The 19,005-nt window shown below is 38.1% G+C and overlaps 1 protein-coding gene across 1 annotated transcript in view; it reads right to left on the bottom strand.

The window, feature by feature from the left end:
* Positions 1 to 19,005, bottom strand: part of ADAMTS12 (ADAM metallopeptidase with thrombospondin type 1 motif 12) — a 142,226-nt gene that overhangs the window by 75,605 nt on the left and 47,616 nt on the right. Inside the window, exon 3 of the mRNA XM_077790462.1 lies at positions 13,495 to 13,669. Within this exon, the coding sequence (XP_077646588.1) occupies positions 13,495 to 13,669 (175 nt within the window). The remainder of the gene's footprint in view (positions 1 to 13,494; positions 13,670 to 19,005) is intronic.

The raw sequence follows: 19,005 nt of genomic DNA, 5'->3' as shown, positions 1-19,005 counted from the left end.
CTGTGCTCAGACTCATTCTTGGTCAAAGATAGCTTGGAAAGTGCTGTTCAGCTCATCCCCCAGGAATCTCCAAGCAGCTCTAAGAGTCAAAACCAGCAAGCGGATAGTTGTGCCTGTCAGACCTGCTGTGACAGTGTGAACGTTCATGGCAGAGGCACAGCCCAGCTATTCCTCTCAGCAGTCAGGATACAGCCACTCTGAGCAAGAAACTGAGAAAATTCAATATACACACAAAGAGTGGTGTATGCTACTTGGCAGCCATGCAAAAAACACTGGAGTATTTCAGTGATTAGCACAAACATCATCTCATTCTGTGGGAATAGTGGTGAACACTTACCTTACATATAAATAGTTACATGGTCAACCAGAATACATATTATAGAGAATACTGCAGGCATCTTTTAAATAAAATTCTTCAGGCAAAATTATTAAATGTGATCTCTTTATGTTCAGCATATAAACTGCCTGATTTTGCAGCTATTCTATATGTTTACATCAGGTTTCTCCTACACATTCTGGCACTGGGTTAGTATTTTCTGGGTATTTTATCATTCAGTTACTCAAATACACTCACATTTATAAAAAATAAAAGTTTCTAGTTCAGCCTTCAAAAAGTACTGCTTTGACTGTGACATATTTCAATCTCTTTCTCAATGGTAACAGAGAGGTTACTGAACATGCACATGCAAAGAAATTGGGGACCCTAGTTGAAACTATTCCTACTGTTACACCTTTATTTTTTGGAACTGCCACCACAAAAACATTTTAAGATTTCAAGAAGACAGATTTATCTGTCTTCTTACTGTAACTACCTCAGATGTGAAAATAAGTCAAGAATTCAGATTACAACACATGGATTTGAGATAGTTCTCCAGTTGTAACGTGGTAGTTATGAAGCCCTAGATAAAAATATATCATTTCAAGTCTAAACATAAAGCAGATAAAATTATTTTTTTATTTAAAATAGCTCCAAATAGAAGTTTGTCTTTGCACTTGCAGATTTGACTGATTAAGAATTAATCTGACCTCAGTTCTTAATTATTTCAATAAAAATGTACAAGGATGTGTTTTCTTATATAAATGAACAAAGCATCCAGTAAAATATACATGTGGTTATTTCACTGAAATAACGCCTAAAATGAGCAATGGCAATGAGAATTTTTTGGCTTACAATCAATAGTCTAAAATTTAGCTACCTAAAGTTCAGTTGGCTGCCTTGAAATTCTGATTTACAATAAAAAAGGGTGGGAGAATGTTAAAAAAATAATCTAGATTAAACTCCCCCCTTTTTCCACCATCTTATCTAAAATCTATTAAATAGGAAAACAGATCCCTGCTTTTTTCAGAACTAACCAGAAGGTATTCTCTACATCAGTTGTAGATGCACTTGTGGTATGTAAAAAAAATATATCATACAATTTGTTAGCAAAACATGCAAAGGGACAAGGAGGTAGAAATGTACTCTAAAACCAAATACACTCCCCATAACTTTTAAACAAAACTATTTCAATCATCCAAGTAGCCAAACAGAGGTCCATTAGGATCCCTTTACAAATTTGCCAGATTTTTTTTTAGTGCTGCATTTCAACATTTTATTTAGCTCATTGGTATAAACACATTCCTTTTCACATTTGTTTTCTCCAAAGTATTTTTTCATAGTTAATAAGCAGTATGCACTAAAAGGACTTGAGAGTGATTTTAAAAGCCTGAAAACAAGACAGAAATCAGTGTTTTACAAATGCTCTGAAACTCATGGGGAAAACAGGTGCCCTTGGCTTCTAGTGAAGTGAAGATGAGATTTGGTACTTACGTAAGCTATTTTATGTGTTATTGGCATTCTCAGAATTTCTCCAATGATCCCATTCTACAAACTGTACATGCTCATTAATTCACTAAGGCTAAGTCTATAGGGGACAAACAAGAAACTGTTGGAGCACACTGGACATGACACAGTACATAGGCTGAAACACAATAGAATTCAGGTCATGGTGCCAGTTCCATGTGAGAATCAAGGAAAAACACTCTTTTCTGAGGCTCCCATATTGCCAAAGCCATCTTAGCTGTGCTCCCTGCAGCCTTCACCCCAAGCAGTTTTTGCATCCCCATTGCAACCCTCTCTCCACACTGGATATGCTCAGCTCTCCCCTCTGTTTTCCTTCTGCAAAGCAGCAAGTCAGTAGCTAACTGCAAGCTCAGAAAGTTCTGCAGATCCAGAAGCAACAGCCACCTCCATGCTGAGGAGGGCATGTAAACCACATACGGGACCACATAGTGTGATCAGAGAGAAAATAAAGCAGACCTGTGCTTCCAATGTGAAGGGTAATCCAACATTGTCTGGCAAACACATTTTATCTGACAGCGACGTCTGCTTCACCCCATCCAGTCTGTCACTGTCACAGTCCTGCTCTCACCTCAGGATCTTAGAAACAGAGCAGGACCAAACCAATTTCTGTAGCAAGACCCAAGCTTAAAAGACAATCATCTCTATCCACTTCACCTGCTACCACTGAGTTTTACTATGTAAAAAACCTTAAAAATTACAAATCAGTCTAAAGATGACAATTAGTAGTAATATTCAGAAATCATTTACCTGAACTAACAGGGCAAATGAACAGGTAACGCCATTCATTTTATAACAGAACTAATTAACTGTTCTAATGGACTGCAAAAAACCTTAGGTTTTATTGGTAATGTTACATTTACAGGACTTAAATTTCAACTTCTTTTCCCCTTTGCTTTTTCTGAAATTATGAAGAAAACAGCACTTTTCCCAGACATCACTCAAAGCTATCATGACCTATTTTAATAATGAAAGGACTGTGAGGAGCAAGATGAGCATGAGCCATTTTGTATAAACAAGGGTGACGGCTGGAGAGAATGCCTGGATCCTATTCCTTGCCTCATCAGCCATTCTTAGAAACAGCCAAAATAAACACAGATTTCCACAAAATACTGTAGGCTGTTCAGCCCTCTTGGCACCATCACATGAGATGAAATTTGAAAGGAAGATGGGGAAGGGGATTGCACTGACTGACAGGTGTCAGTGAAATTCTGTGTTCAATTTTCTCCATTTCTCAATCCTCTTGCACCTATCTGAAGACCTTCATGCTCGAGGTGTGCTGCAGACACAGAGGCCACGTTCTCAAGAAAGCACCTCATCAAGTAAACATTCCCTGCACCAAAGTTCATTATTCATGAACAATAGCTACTATAGTCACCCATAATTCCTGAAACTTGACATCTCAGTTTTAAATGTTCAAACCACAGTTCAAGAAGTGGAAAGTACCCCAACTAAATTAATGTATAACATCTCTGATGTGAGAGAGAAACAGTTATAGAAAGATGAACAGAATAGTCTTTGAAGTGGTAGTTAAACAATGACTTTCAATTCGTTTGGTTTAGATTACTAAGAAAAATAAGAGAAAAGGCAGTCTGGAATTAATCTTGAAACAAAATGCTATTTTTTCAAGGTTTGATATGATATAATGAATACAGTTTATGCTATAACCTTCTTATCCCTGGGCTTACATAACAGAGTTCATTTGGCCTTTCTCTGGACCAGCTGTTTTTTCCAGTCCATTTTTCCACTGTATTTAAAACACCAATCACACCAGTTTTCTCAAATTAAAAAGCACAAACTCGCATTTTTAGAGGCCTCCTTGTCCCTGGTTAAGGCCAAATGTCTTGTATATCAGATGATGTTATTAAGCAATACAGCCTTCAAAGCCTCAGGCTCAGTCCCAACCCTGCTGTGCCTCTGCCACAAATATCAGCACTTAAAGTACAGCTCTTGCAAATGAGAACTTCCCCCCATGAGGAAAGGAAGGAGTGGTCAGTCACCAAAATGAATTATGCTAATATGACATCTTGAAAACCTTATATACACTTACACTGCTGTTAACATTTTCTATCCTTAGAAGCAAGTCCTGATGACAACATTTTTCAGCTTCACAACATTTTGAGAGGTGACTGTTGAGGTTCTCCTGTTCCAAGCTGGCACATATGATTTCATTTGCCTGACTGAGCCACTGAAGAAGCACCTGTACACAGACACCAGACACTGAAGCAGCAGAGCAGGGACAGACTCGATCCTGCAGCTGGGGAGAACTGACAGAGGCATCTGTACACTCCTAGAAGGAGCAAGGGGAGGAACAGCATAATTCACATCATCTCAGGGGAGACAGCCGACAGCATCTCTGAGTTGAGAGGTTAATAACTCCTGCCACCAGCTTGCATGAGCTACCCTGCTGGGATAACACAGCTTCAGGTGAGCTGTGCTCCACTCAGCTCTTTGTGAATATCACTGCAGGGCTCAGGGATGTTTTCAATTTTAGCCAAAGTTTTGAGGGTGACTTTTTCTTTTGATTCCAGTTTCTTATTAGAGATTGATTGTCAGAGGCACTATAACCTGTTGGATGTTATAAGCCCATTAATTTACTTGCATTTCTGTCATGCATGGGCTGGAGGTTCACCAGTAACACCAGCTTTAATTAACTGAACTCCCTGTGTTCACTAACCATGCCAGAATCCTTCACAGACAGGAGCAATTGGGGATTCCACACGTAAATGCCAAGGAGTTTGAAAGTGCTTGCTGAGATCTGGGTTTGAACTTTGACATTTTTCCTCCTGTGGAAAGATAATTAAACAAAGCCCTGTCAACAGATTGAGTCTCTGTTTTGTATTCTTTAATGACAATTCCAGTTTTTATTTGCAAAAATTCCCTGACTCCTATTCTCACCAGGAACAGGAGTGATAAAGGTATGTAAATGATAAAGGTATGTAAATGCACTGGAGCAGAAGGAGGGAAAGAAACATCCAATTCACATTCACCATAAACCAGTATGATTAATTATAGCTTAAGGAGAAAAAAATATTAAAAAAAATAGACTATGACGAACAACACCAAGTTACAACCCTAAACTGAGGAAGAGGTTCTTTAGTAATTAATTCCCCATTATAAAGCTGCCTCTTAATGTTACCAGTCCAGGCTTTGCAGGAAACTCCTTTCTTCTACTGCCCTTTTTTTCTGTGACCTTGCTGACAGATGAAATTTCAACTCTCTCATAATCTTCTTTTTACTCTGAGGAAGACCTGGCTACCTAGAAGCACCTCACCATAGATGAAACTGGGATGCTGAAAAGGAAACGCCATAAAGTAGAGAGTGTTTCTAGCTGGAGAACGTCAGGCAAATATGTCAGGCAAATCATACAGAAAATGACAGGAATGATCCCTTGCTAAAACTGCAGTATTTAAAAGAAGAGTTTGATTCAAATCCAAAACCTCCACAGAGCTGAAGGGAACACAGACTGGGGGCTCAACCAACAACAGTGCAGATCAGAGAGGAAGGATCTCAATTCAGCTTGCTTTAAAACTTGGGCAGGCAAGAAACTTGCTGCTAATTTCAGCTTTAGCAGAATGGGAGATAGGCTGACATTGCGTTTTAACTGTGTTTAAAAGGTATTTAAAATATAAAAATACCTCTCTCTGTAGCTTCAACTCAAAAGTTCTGAAGAAGAGCAAAATACTAGACCAAGACATTTTTTACAAGAAAGATTAAAAAAGGACATAAAAGCTTTGGACTTTTATTTTGCACAACTATTATTTTTGGGACAGTATTTCTTGACATTGATTATAACAGTTTAGAAGAGACTTTCTGTAGGAGTCTAATTTATGTGTACAAAGACCTCATAATTGCTGTTTAAAGAACACAGGAATAACAATTTTTTTTCAGCTAAGGCACATTAATGCTGTTTGCTGTTTGAATTAAGTTTAGGTTGAGTATTTGCAAGAGATGAAATGTGGTAAGTCTAAATGAAATTGCAGGAGGAAAAAAAAATCAATATTTTCTCCTATGGTCTTTCATGGACAAACCTGGACATGCAAAAAAAACAGTTCCACAAAATCTTCAAACAAGTGCAGTATTTAAGGGCAGCAACTGAAAACATTTTTAATACCTTTTAGCTAAGCAATCTTCTGTCCATCTTTTTTTTTTTCATAAAGATGGATTCTTTGGGATAATTCCATTTAATAGAAAAATCAAATGTGTGTAATGTATATGACCTTTCAGTGAAGAGCACCTCTCCAGCCTGATATTTACATACAGTTTATTTCAGGACAGTACACAAATAGCACAGGGGTGCAAAATATCTGTGCAGCCCAAGCAATTGTGCATGGTGTGGGATAAATGCAAATGGGGCCCCACTTATCCCTAAAAAGGAGGGAGTTACAAGTTAACTGAAGTAGTAGTGGATAGAAAAAATAGCCTTCCAAGTTATACAGTTCCCCTCATTCCTAACTAACCATAAAGCTAAAACATATGCTTAGAGGAATATTATTAATGCCTTTGAAGTACAACTGCTCCAAAGGTTTTGCCCCAAACACAAAATGGATTCAAGTTCAGGGAGACAAAGAGTAGAGAACACAGCCACAAGTAAGGAGTGGGCAAGCAGCAAGGACAGTGTTTCATGCAGAAAAACTGAACTCAGACACCTGTTTAAAGTGGGTCATCTACAACAGGAGGCTCATCAAGGATATGCAACTCCAGAGAAACTAACTTTGGACACCGAGCCCATATCAGTTCATCAGCCCCACAGAATGAGTCCAGTGCTTCTGAGAAGAACTGGAAATCTGTGATCTGCCCAGAAATAATAAGGAAATTGTAGTTTCTTATTAGAATGTTCATAGGGAGCTTAGTATGAGTGAGAAATCTGGCCCTAACTAGACTGAAGGCTGAACATCTCTGCCATTACAACTCTGTTAATGGATCAAGTATCCTGACCAAATTTTCAAACTCCTGCATTAGAAACATTTAACCAAATGCAGCTTAGCTTTCTGAGTTTTCTATTTCACCTCTGGAAATGTGGTTTATATTTATTCAAGGCTATTGTTACTCTACAAAAGAGAAAGGGATAGATGTGATATGCAACAGTTTAAAGTGTACTATTGCTCTCCAAATTAATACTGCAGCAATTCAACATTTATATTCCCAAGGCATCTGTTTACCAAATCAATTGCTGAACTGAAGAAATGCCATAGCATCACACACAGATCAATAAGGAAAGCTACAGGTACAGAGCAAGAGCACAATATATTTCTCTAAGACAGTACCCAGTTAGACATGCTGAATTAAGTTAGCCTGGATGCAGACTGAGACTCCTCAACCTGATGAACAGCTAAGAAAACTTTTAATGAAGACATGGAAGAGATCACAGACTACCTTTAAAACTACAGGAAAGCAAATACAGTACAGCAAGGATGGTGTAGTGAACGCTATTTCTTTCCAGCGGCACAGTGACTGAACAGAAAGACTGGTGAATCATAATGAACAAAAACTTCTCCCTCCTTATAGGTTCGATTCATATTATTTGGAAAATGGCCTGTCACAGAACTTTAAAATATATTTAGCCTTTGAGTGAGGTAACATATATGGTGGCAACAAGTGACAATTATGATCTTATAACAACAATCCTGTGTTCCCAGATTTTTGTTCCCCACCTCCTGCATAACACAAGCACTTAGGGAATTCGCTTTGCTTCAGTTAATGGAAGCAAGTGAAATACAGAAAGTAAGATTGCATTAGAAAAGAGAAAAAAAAGAGAAAACAATCAGGGACTGGGAAAGGAGGTGCCAGCACTCTGCCAGCATTGAGCCATCTCAGGCCCTTGCTCAGCACAAACTTTGATCCACTTGGGTAAACCTCTAGCTTTGACTCCTCACTCATTTAACTGGAAGGAAGAATGGCAGAAAATACAGTATTTTATTCCTGTTTCCTCCACCTGTACTGAGAGCAACTAAAAGAAACTCCCATGTATTCCTGAAAAAAAAAAGAAAGCTAGAATCTTTTGATTTCATTCCATGAGGTTGTCTGGGAAGGGGGAAAATGTTTTGATAGCAGCAATTGTTACATAGACTACTGTGATAAACCAATTCTCATGTCTTTATTTCACAAGTTCCCCATCTGTTAAATGCTAAATATTGGTATCTGCACAAGCAGGCACTCACTTTTTTCAGTTAAGTGCAAACTGTTTTAGAGATGAGAGATACTCTGTTATTTTGCAAGCTGTTTGCTTCATTGTTCCTGCTTTAATATAGAGGTCATTCTGACTGAATGTTCATCTTTGTGCTTTCTTTCATGATAAGCATCTCATAAACAGCTTAGAAGAGCCAGTTGTAGGAAGCAGAGCCATACAGGGTGAAAGGTGCTCTTCCCTAAACTGAGGCTGAATTAACCTCACTACAAAATTTCAATGTGCCAACTTACCATCCTATGAATAATCACCTCCATGTCATGGAGAAACCAAGCTAATTAAGCTGAATTATAATAGATGTTATTAAATACAATAAACAAATACTGGGAAAATATCAGCAACTTTCTTTAAAAGCAGCAGAAGCTACAGAGCCTCTGCCAGGAGTTCTGAGCTTACAACCAGGATTTCAAGCAAAGCTGCTTACATTGGCCACAATGTCCTGCTAAAACGAAAGAAAATAGGTTATCACTTAAGAATAAAATACTGCCCTCGAGTTTTTTCCCCCTCCTTCTTTCAAGTGATTAAATTAAAGATTTCAGGGTGAAAAGCCAGTATTACTAGCTCATCCTGTACACTTTGCAAGCATAAAAACTGAAGAGAAGCCTTTGACAGTATCAAGTTAATAATCAAAAAGCAAGACCATGATTGAATAAAGTCCTACAGCAGACACAGGAAGTAATTTTCCAAAACAGCTTAATGGCATTCTAGATTTCTGTTAATTAATTATGCCATCATCACTCAAAATACATAAATTTTGAGTGATGATGGCAAAACTGTTAAAAAACAGTTTTGCACAGACTATGTTGCTCTGCTCCTTTAACTCCCCCTTCTCTCCCCATCTTTTCACACAGCAGCCAGCCTCTTCTTTCTTCCACTCCAGCTTTATCCCATTACAGTTACAATTTTGGAGCAAAATTCCTCCAAATGCAAAAAAATCAGTTTTAAGATTTGTAACTTCTCTGCAGACAAGGAGTTGGAGGCCCATGTCAAACTCAAACTAATCCTAACTTCAGATCTATCAAATACTTAATGCCAAAATGAGGGTAAAATTTACAACAATTTTTTGTACACCTTAAGCACCAATTAAATATTCTCTGAGATCTATTTTAATACCAGAAACCTTTCACATCTTAGTTACATTTTACAGCCTTCTGTAGGAATCACTGGGTTGCATCTGAATAAACTTAACTATCCTCACCCTCTGAACAACAGCAACCTGTCCTTCTCTCCAGCTCATGAAAAAAAATCCATCTGTTTGTACTTGTTCCCTCCTCATAACACTTAGGAAGAGCTTCACTACAACAGAGCATTTTAACTCACAAATTTCACAAAATTTCTCTTATTTTAAAGCTCACAAACAAAAACAATACCTTGCAACAAGCTACATGAAAGCAAGTAGCAGAAATGGGAGATCACTTCTTTTTCTGTAAGAAGATAGGACAATTTCTCTTCCCTTACATTGTATCTCAAAGCACTGTCAAGTTTTTAAAAGCACCTATTTGGAAAAATAAAACAAATTCCCAGATCCTCAGTTCCCTCTATTGTGAGTACAAAGGATGAGAGAGGTTTTTTATAAGGCATAGGGACACTTTTCATTTATCTTTTCTGCTATTTCTCACACATATTTCAAATGGTATAGTGAGACAGGTGCTAGAAGAGTCCAAGTGAAATACAGAAAGTAAGATTTCAAGGTTTCAAGATTAGTAACTCAGTTTTGCATGCAGCTAATGACTGAGTCAGCTGGCATTTGCCTGAGCAGCAATGGAAGTGTGCAGCACAAACAGAAGTTTTAATTTACATCATTTACTGTGATGATTTTTCTCCAAGTATCTGAAACTGTTAGAGATAGTGTCAATTATAAAGTAATTAATGTAATCATTGCAAGATTACAGAGAAGTCACTTATTGTAAAACATTATTGCATGTAGGAAGGATAGGGAACAAGCAGGTTGAACCCTGGATATTCATGCAGTTGTTGTCACAGTAAAAATTGTAAAGGTTGTTGTTGCACAAGGCTTCTTCCAAGAGACACAGACCTTGCATTAAAAAAACCCAAACCTGGAAAAAGACTGCACAGATCAGCATCCTCTACATACTCCCCCCAGCAGTAATTCCTTTACTTTGATTTTGTCTGTACAACTAGTCTTTATATTCCTTGCCTGACAGGCAGATTAGTTTCTGACTAAAAGATTTCATTATCACCACTCAACTCTGTGCACTGACTCGTAAGCATCAAGGTGATTCAACTTCTTCAAGCAAAAATCACCACTACACTTTAACCTGAATACACACCAAGTGTAAGTCACAGAAATAACTCAAGCATCTTAGCTTAATTTTAAAAAGCCTAACAAACTCAGAGCTCAAATAAACAAATGCAGACACTTTGCATGATGAATCTATGCACACAAGGTTAAAATATTTGAACACCAGTTCCTGTAAGACATACAATATGCAACAGCGTTGCTGAGGGTTGAAAACACAAAATGGAATTTAACCTATAAAATATAAATAGTTTTTACAATTAACTGTGAACTGAAAATGCTTTGCCTTGAATTGATCCCAAAAGGCATTATTCTAAGCTATCTGTGATGTCATATGGGTGTACAAGATTTCTGGCACCTACCTCAAAAACATGAAGTACATGAAATCCTGAAAAGGTGGCAGAGTCAACTTACTACCTTTTAAATTTATTTATGCACAAGGTATTCACCAAAGCCTAAGTAGTGAATTGGCACAGAAACATACAGAAAGCAAGAATTGTATCCCTTTCCCTTTTTCTTCTGTATTTCATTCCTAACAAGAGCAACAACTCTGACAATGTGTATTATCAATAGAAGATGACACTGAATTCCTTCTTTCATCTATCCCCATTGAAAGGCTGGCTACTCAGAAATGAGATAAAAAAACACAGAACGGCTTGGTTTGGAAGGGACCTGAAAGATCATCTTGTTTCAACTCCCTGCCATGGGCAGGGATATCTTCCACTAGCCCAGGTTGCTCAGAGCTTAATCCAGCCTGGCCTTGAACACTGCCAGGGATGGTGCAATCACAATTTCCCTAGGCAACTTGCTCCAGAGCTTCATCACCCTCAAGATAAAGATTTTTTTGCTAATATCTTATCTAAATCTACTCTCTTTCAGTTTAAAGCCATTTCTCCTTTTCCTATCATTCCAAGTCCTTGTAAAAAGTCTCTCTCCATCCTTCTTGCAGGCTCCCTTCTGGTACTGGAAGGCCATAATTAGTTCACTCCAAAGCCTTTTTTTTCTCCTGGGTGAAAAATGCTCCAGTCCTCTGACTATCTTGGTGGCCTCCTCTGGGCTGACTCCATTGGGTCCCTGTCCCTCCCGTGCTGGGAGCCCAGGCTGGATGCAGTGCTCCAGGTGGGTCTCACCAGAGCAGAGCAGAGGGGCAGAATCCCCTCCCTCCCCTGCTGCCCACGGGGCTCTGGATGCAGCCCAGGACACATAACACACAACATAAACGCTAAAGTCTTTTGAGGATTCTGTGATTGCTGTATGCTGTCACACAAAGGGAATAGATATAATGAAGGAAAGGGTTTTACCCTCATACACTTCTTCACACTGATTCTTCAACTTTTATGACAGCAAAGATTATGATTTGGTCAAAAGAAAAGTTATTACCTCTAAAGGCTGACTGTTAAAAAGGAAGCATAAATTATAGCTGACTACTTTGTTAGTTCATAAGGCACTATCTTTGTTTGCCTGCAATATCATGAACATACTAAGACCAGAACTAATTCTGTCACTTTGGAAGAAATAACATCAGACAGGGAGTTTAAATTGATAAGTCTATTAGAGCAGACTTAGCTAATCTGGTTAATACAGTGTCCAGGTACAGCCAGTCTTTTTCTGTCTCATTCTGTATGACTTTGAAGTACAATAGAAGAGGCAAACAGAGAGAGGTAGAAAGAAAATAAGCACACCACACAAAGCAAGCACAGAGATGCTCCTGAGGAGCTCCCATCTTCTGTCCACACTTAGAGTTACTGCATGCATATATTATTTCTTTCATATGTTATTTCAGCCATAAAAGTAACTGGGAAGACAGTAGGCAAGAACAACTTCCTCATTCTTCACAGGCAAATCTAAACTAATTTCTCTTATCTAGCCCAGTAGCCATCAGAGGGAATGAAAATTCAGGGATCTATCTGAAACTGACACCAATATAAACATCACTTTTAGACACTCCTGTTTTTTTTCAAATCCAAGGTTATTTTCTATTAAGTAGATACATATTTTCACTTCATGAATAATAAAATGGAGCAGCATTCATATTAATTCCCATGGTTTCCCCTTTACCTTCCCAGTATCACAGAAGATTTGGTAACTCTCCCATCAGCTTTCTCATGTTTTTGCCCTGTTAGCATTTTGCACTAACTTGGTAGCAAGCAAGAAGTGCAATTCAGGTCTATGACCAGAAATACAGGGGGGTCAAGCTGCTCTTTGCTTCTTTAATTTACCAATCCATATTACACAGCAGTAAAACTTCACCAGCAGTCATGATTGGGGATTAAAAAGTCCTACATTCCTCCTTTCATTTCCAGTCCCTGGAAAGGAACCTACTACTCTTAAACCACTGACCTGTGAAAGACAGAAATACATTCCTGTGTATTCTTCAGCTTTACTTGTACATAACTCAGGCCTTAGGTCACATAAGGAATTACTGATTCATCCCTACCAATACTATGCTTTTCTAAAGTTTGGTGCAGATTCAGATTCAAGGCCTCAGAAAACTAACACAAAATCTAAACATTCTTAGTGTGAAACAAATTAAGGAAATTATTTTACTAAATAAAGGAATTACTTTTGTAATTATAAGATGTCAACTACCCTCTAGATATAGTGTTCCCTTCCAGCATAGTGTACTAGTTTGTTTTCACAAAAGACATGATCATGAGTATTACTGCACCAATATTCAAGCTATTTTTACTTCAACTTAAAAAATCTTGCTCTTGATGCCCTGTACTTCACTTTCAGGACAACTAAATAAAACTCTTTAAATTATCTGCTATCAATCACAGAAAATCTAGAAATCCTAAATTTAAACCATGGATTAGACAGGAGTTATTTTATGTTGAAGACAGAACTCACATGGAATGAGAATATTTTATTAAAAATAATGCTGAATGCAAATCTTTTTATCCCATAACTCCTCAGGAATTCAAGTTTCAAACTCACTGAATTGTTCTGGTTGGAGAAAAACTGAGACGTAGAAAGGATCAATAGCTGGAAAGACATATCCCAGTAGTCATAAGGAGGATTTAACTTTTCAGAAGGAACGCAGATGGGTGGCTCCTGTGGTGTTTTGAATGAGATTATCTTATTTTGCATAATCTTTTCTTACAGAATTTTAAAAAGCCTGGCAGAAGGAGAGGCACACACCACTGGAAAAAAGCTACTTAAAAAGATACAGAAAGCAAATAGGCTGAAACCCAGCAAAAATAGTACCATTCAGTCCACATGCTTGTTCCTTTTCCATCGGGTTGGCCCGTCTTCTCCTTAAAGCATTTTGAAGGTTGTTTGCACCATAGATAATATGGGGATGGGGTGTTCCCTCCTTCTGTGGATGATTTTTAATGGGCTCAATGAAGTAATCTCCATGGGGCAGATGGAAATATCCAGTCTGAAAATAAGCATAAAAGAGTTAATCTCTTCTGTTCAGTACTAGAAGACAAAAATAAATATACTCTTCACACCACCAACCCCGAGCTTTCCTCACAAGCCAGTCATTACATTGCAGAGATATGAACACAACAGGTTTTCAGTACTTATTCTGCTGCATGCATCTAGGCTGTTTTACACCTCACAGTCATTACAGTCCAAAGGGAAAAAGAAAAAATATCTCCTTCCTAATAACCTGAAACTGAGTCAAAGACTCTCATATTTTTACAAAGCCAGTAAAAGGTCAAAAGCTGATTTGACAAACATGATGCATGAGGAAGAGCTGCATCTTGTTCTTCTGGTGTTTTGCATCCATTCCCCAGAGATCAAGACTGGAATAGAAGCTGTTTCATAAGTGCAAATCAAAATTCTGTTCCCAGCTGCAGTCCTAAAATCAATTACCCAACCCATCAGATGAGCTGGACTGTGTGGTCCAAGTGTGTCTCAGACTATAAACCCTCACTGGACCTCAGGCCAACACTACAATGGAAGCAATAAGCTTTTTTGTGAATTAGCAAGCTATTAAGATCATCCAGTGTATCAGCTAAAAAGGTTGCAACATTTCATATGTTGAAACTTCTATATCAGCCTCCCTGCTTTGCCTACAGGGCCCTTGATACCCATCTGGACTGCAGAGGATCCTTCTACACTCACTCTGCCATGATCCAGGACACACCTCCAACCAGGCATGGCCTCGGTTCATTGTGTCTCAGCATTTCGGCAGGGACTGCAAACATTGGAGCAGTATTAAATCTAAAAGCAATGGATCTCCTGACAACCCAGACCACACTGGGGATGGGTATTCCAGTCTTACAGTTGTGTTTCCTCTTCACTTCCTTGCTGTGGTCAGTGCACCTCTCTCAAGTCTATTTTAGAAGAGGGGAAAAAACGCAGTAACAGTCTGTTCCTGCAGCTGCTGTATTCAAACATAGAATAGCATACAAATTTTCAAATTTTTGAATCTTTTTAAATATTCCAAAGCCTCAGAGTTGCTCCAGATGTTTGGGAAAGCCAGTATGAGGTTAAAGATATGAAAGAAATCATATGAATGGAAGAAAAGTGAGACACCTTCTGCCTCCACACACATTGCCACAGAGGCAATACATCCCGCAGCAAACTTGTGCAAATAAATAAATGTGACTGTAATTTCACAGTTTACCCAACAGTTCTGAAGATCAGAAACTCTTTCTTTCCAATGGAAGTCGAAGTTTTAAAGCCAGAGGTTGGTGCTGGTTCGAAGCTGTGTTTATCAAAGATTCAGGACTCATAGTCACATGAGTTTGTTCATCTGGGATTACAGCTACTGCCTGTATGGGTTTTCTTTCATTTTTAAGAAAAGAGAAACTGCGACTTCTGATTATTAACAACACACAAAAAATGCTCATATTTCTTTTTAAATCATAAATCAAGGCATAGGACCAGAGTCACACTACAGGAGCAGCCGTTTTATCCACGTTCATGCAAGAGTGAATCCATACAGCAAGAATGCATCAACAGTGGTCAGACCAGAAAATCTGTGATGTGACTTTCCTCATGCTGTTCAGGGAACCAACACACCTTCAACAAATTCTTGCCCATTCCTTTTCCTTCCACATGTTCAATCTTTCCTGGATAGTTGTAATTTGTGACTGGATTATTTTATTATTTTATGGGGGTTTAAGCCAGTTGGGAACAGGAAGTGTATATTCATTTGCAGACCTTGATTTTTAGAGCAAGTGGAAATGGTTGCTGGATTATTGCATCAAGGTTTATCTGCAGCAAGAAAGTCCAGACAATCCTATAAAAGGTGAAGTAAGCCTATCAGTGGTAATTTCAACTCCCTCATCAATGCTTGCATGTCAAAATTCAGCTGTATATCCAAGCTGTATGGAGCAGGGAAAAAAGCAAAACTTCATTATATGAATGTGATTGTAAAAGCTCATTTCCAGCACATAGGGGCACTCCAAAAGCTTCCAGAAACTTCAACCACTTACTGAACTCCTGCTCTGCATTTGCACTTTCACCCTGCACAGGCTATCCACCAAGAAATTAAATGCTGACACGGAGACCAAAGAAAAAAAAAGACCAATCTTCACATTAAACTTACTTCAAAGCACTGAGGACTGGAAAAATTCCCTTTTCTGATTAAATACATCTTTAGTTTTTCTCTTCATAGCTGTTCTTTTCTGACTCACAAATATAACAGCAAGAATTTTTCATTTAAATTCCATCAGATTTCAAGCTGTGTAAATACAATATAAGCTTTTTCTGAACTTCACCTGCTTTTGAGAGCATTCACACAGCCTCAGGATACACAAAGGAGGGCAGTTATGAAAGCCTCATCAGAAAAAAGCCATTCATATTTACATTAATGAAAGGGTTTAGTTATCACCACTGAAAAAAAAAATTACTGCAGAGAGGTTTTCCTCATCTGAACTTTCTTATGAAAAGCTACCATGTAACATAACAACAGACATGGTCAGAAAATAGGGGTAGAGTGTGTGTGTGTGTGTTTGTCTGGGGGAGTATGTGTTTCCCAAGCCTACAGGTGAAAATCTACTAATCTACCACGGTATATTTTATAAACTGCTGTTCTCCCCTCTTTCCAGTCTCACTCTTTACCCTCAAATTATGACATGCTGTGGCTGCAAATGTTTACCATACTGTATTTGGGAGTGCTGCCACATCATTTAATGGGATTTTTAATTAATGTGCCTCATTATTTTGACACAAACAGCTCCCTGAACATATCAGATTTCCTACATTGCACATCACTGGCCAAAAGGACGCTCACAATCCTGGAACACCCCTGACTTAAAAGTTTTCAACCAACTGCTTTGATTTTCAGTAGAATCTGCATTTTCCAGTGGAAAGCACATATTTTTCACATATTTGTTTCAGTCAAAAGCTTGGGAGTTTGTCAAAATACATTTTCTGGCATATTTTTTCCAATCAGTTCCACATGGGAAGCTGAAGCTGAATCCTGTGGGAAGAGAAAGAACAGTTTTACCCTTGGCTATGGTTTTGAAATTGCAATACTACCCCAGAGAGGAGGGCCTGGAATTAGTGGGTGTTTGTTAGGAGAAAAAGGGAGGGGAAAAAACAACAATCTGTAGTCTAAAGTTACAATAACAGTATGTTGACAATAATGTCAAAAAAATAACATCTGTAGTGAGAACAGTGAATAACTCCCTGAAACCAAACAGTATTTCTGACAACAAATTTCATAGAGTATTTTTGACAATAGGACAGTGACAGAATCAATATGAAAAAAGAGGACAAGATTTGGGTTATACTTTCAGGTACTTTGATCCAGGTGTTTATTATAACTGCAATACCTGGTAAGAGAAACTAGGTTTGAATACAATAATTAAAGAAAAAATTGTAGCATATGAAACATGCATTATCAGAGAACTGAAGCTGCAAATAATCTAAACTGAGCTGGTGAAGTAAATGATCTGTTAACATTACACACATTAAATTTATTTTAGCTGATCCCTTAGTCCTTTCTGTATGTCCCTTCTTTTATCCACAGGGATCTTTCTTTTTTACTTTCTCATCTGTTCCTATTTCAGACAAAAGAAAAACCTAGCATCCAGAGGAGATTTTTCACTACACCCTCAGACAGAGCTAGAAAAAGAATACACCATGATGTTGCTCAGAACAGGAAGAGGTTGGGGTTTTTAGGTATTGAGTAATTTGATGGAAGATTTTTATGAACACCATCCACAGCACAACTAAGTAAAGAAAGTGTTGTGATGCTGAAACACACCATTGTGGTTTAACATAGCTTTGGTCTGAAAAAAACCAGCTTATTTTTAGCACAAAATAAGTAAAATAACAGAATACTATCCTTCCATGAGATTTTAAATACTTTTGTCAGATTTGGTATAATATTTTAGGAACTGACAGAAAACTGGCCAGAAGTGCAGAGTTATGCCCTGGACAATGTGAGCTCAGAAAGTTCAGACACAGAAAATAGGGAGAAAGAAATAGTCAAATGTACCACAAGATGGATTTCTGTGGAAGAAAACAAGGTATCTGGAAAGGAAAAGATTGCCTGACATCCTCCAGTTCCCAGGTTCCTAAGGGACAGACATCAGTTCTGGATAATTCAGAGATGGTCTTTCTGGCTGGAAGCAAATCCTCAGGCAAGGAGGGAAGTCAAGCCTCTAGGGCCATGTCTCTCAGCGACCATACAACTCTTTTAGATACACAATCACTTGGAGAGACTTGGCAGAGAATCAGTCCTCTGGGTTATAGCACCAGCTTGATGATGCTATTCGACTTCATTTTTTTCTATTCACTCTTTCTGGATGAAGGTTATCTAGGATAAGTCTTAAGAAGCTAACACATTAAAATTCCCCAGCTGTCATAAAAACATGTAAGAGAAGAAAACAATCCAAAATATGCATTCATTTGTCCCTCTACTGTGCCACAGATACAGTTCATTAAATAACTATGAATCAGGTGTCCCTTCTATGAACCTTGAACTCATTCTAAGCTTTGCATCTCACACAGAATCTGAAGCAGCCTAGGTACATTCATTTCTACTGAAGGAAATTCTCTGTGAAATTAATCTTCTGTAGAGACTGCAGCATGTTCACTTGAAAGTGTACAACTTTGAGTACATCATTTTAAAAGACATCTTTGTTCATGCTTCATTCAGGTCATGGCATCCTCCACTACTGTCTTTATTGTCCATCCTAAAAACATTAATTACTTCTTCTATTTTGTGATTTTCCTTAAGAATAAACAGTCCAGGTATCTTACTCCTACATTTGCTTGCCCTGTTACTGCAGCTGTATTTGCACTGTAGAAATAGCACATCTTCTTTTCTCATTACAGAAGATCCACAAATGATGATAATTGCCTGGCCATTTGAGTTTTTTTGAGCCTCATTAGGTAGCATCTCTGCAGCTTTGAAATCCAGCAGTTCATGAAGAACATGAAGCTCCTACCTCTTTAACTGTAACCAGCAGCAGTCACTTCATGTTGTCTAGCTCCTTTCCACATTCTCTCTTTATACTTTTTGAAATATGTCCCACTGGATCTACACAAGCCAAAACTGTCCTTCTTTGACACACTTAAAGCTCAGACACACCACTAAATTCCAACAGAGTAAAACTTTTTTGCCCACAAGAGTACTAGCAACTGGAGATTTGCATGGTCTTGACATAAAGCAAAGACAGTATTTAATAAATTTTACATGGCCCTCAGTGCTGGTTCTAGTAAGCTGAAACAAGGTGTGCTTAACACAGTTGGTTAAAAATTCATTAACTCAATCACAGTTTCAGCCCTCCTTCTATTTACCAGTGT

This window comes from Lonchura striata, chromosome Z (assembly GCF_046129695.1).
Source record: "Lonchura striata isolate bLonStr1 chromosome Z, bLonStr1.mat, whole genome shotgun sequence".
Lineage (NCBI taxonomy): Eukaryota > Metazoa > Chordata > Aves > Passeriformes > Estrildidae > Lonchura > Lonchura striata.
This window is presented reverse-complemented; position numbering and strand designations above follow the sequence as displayed.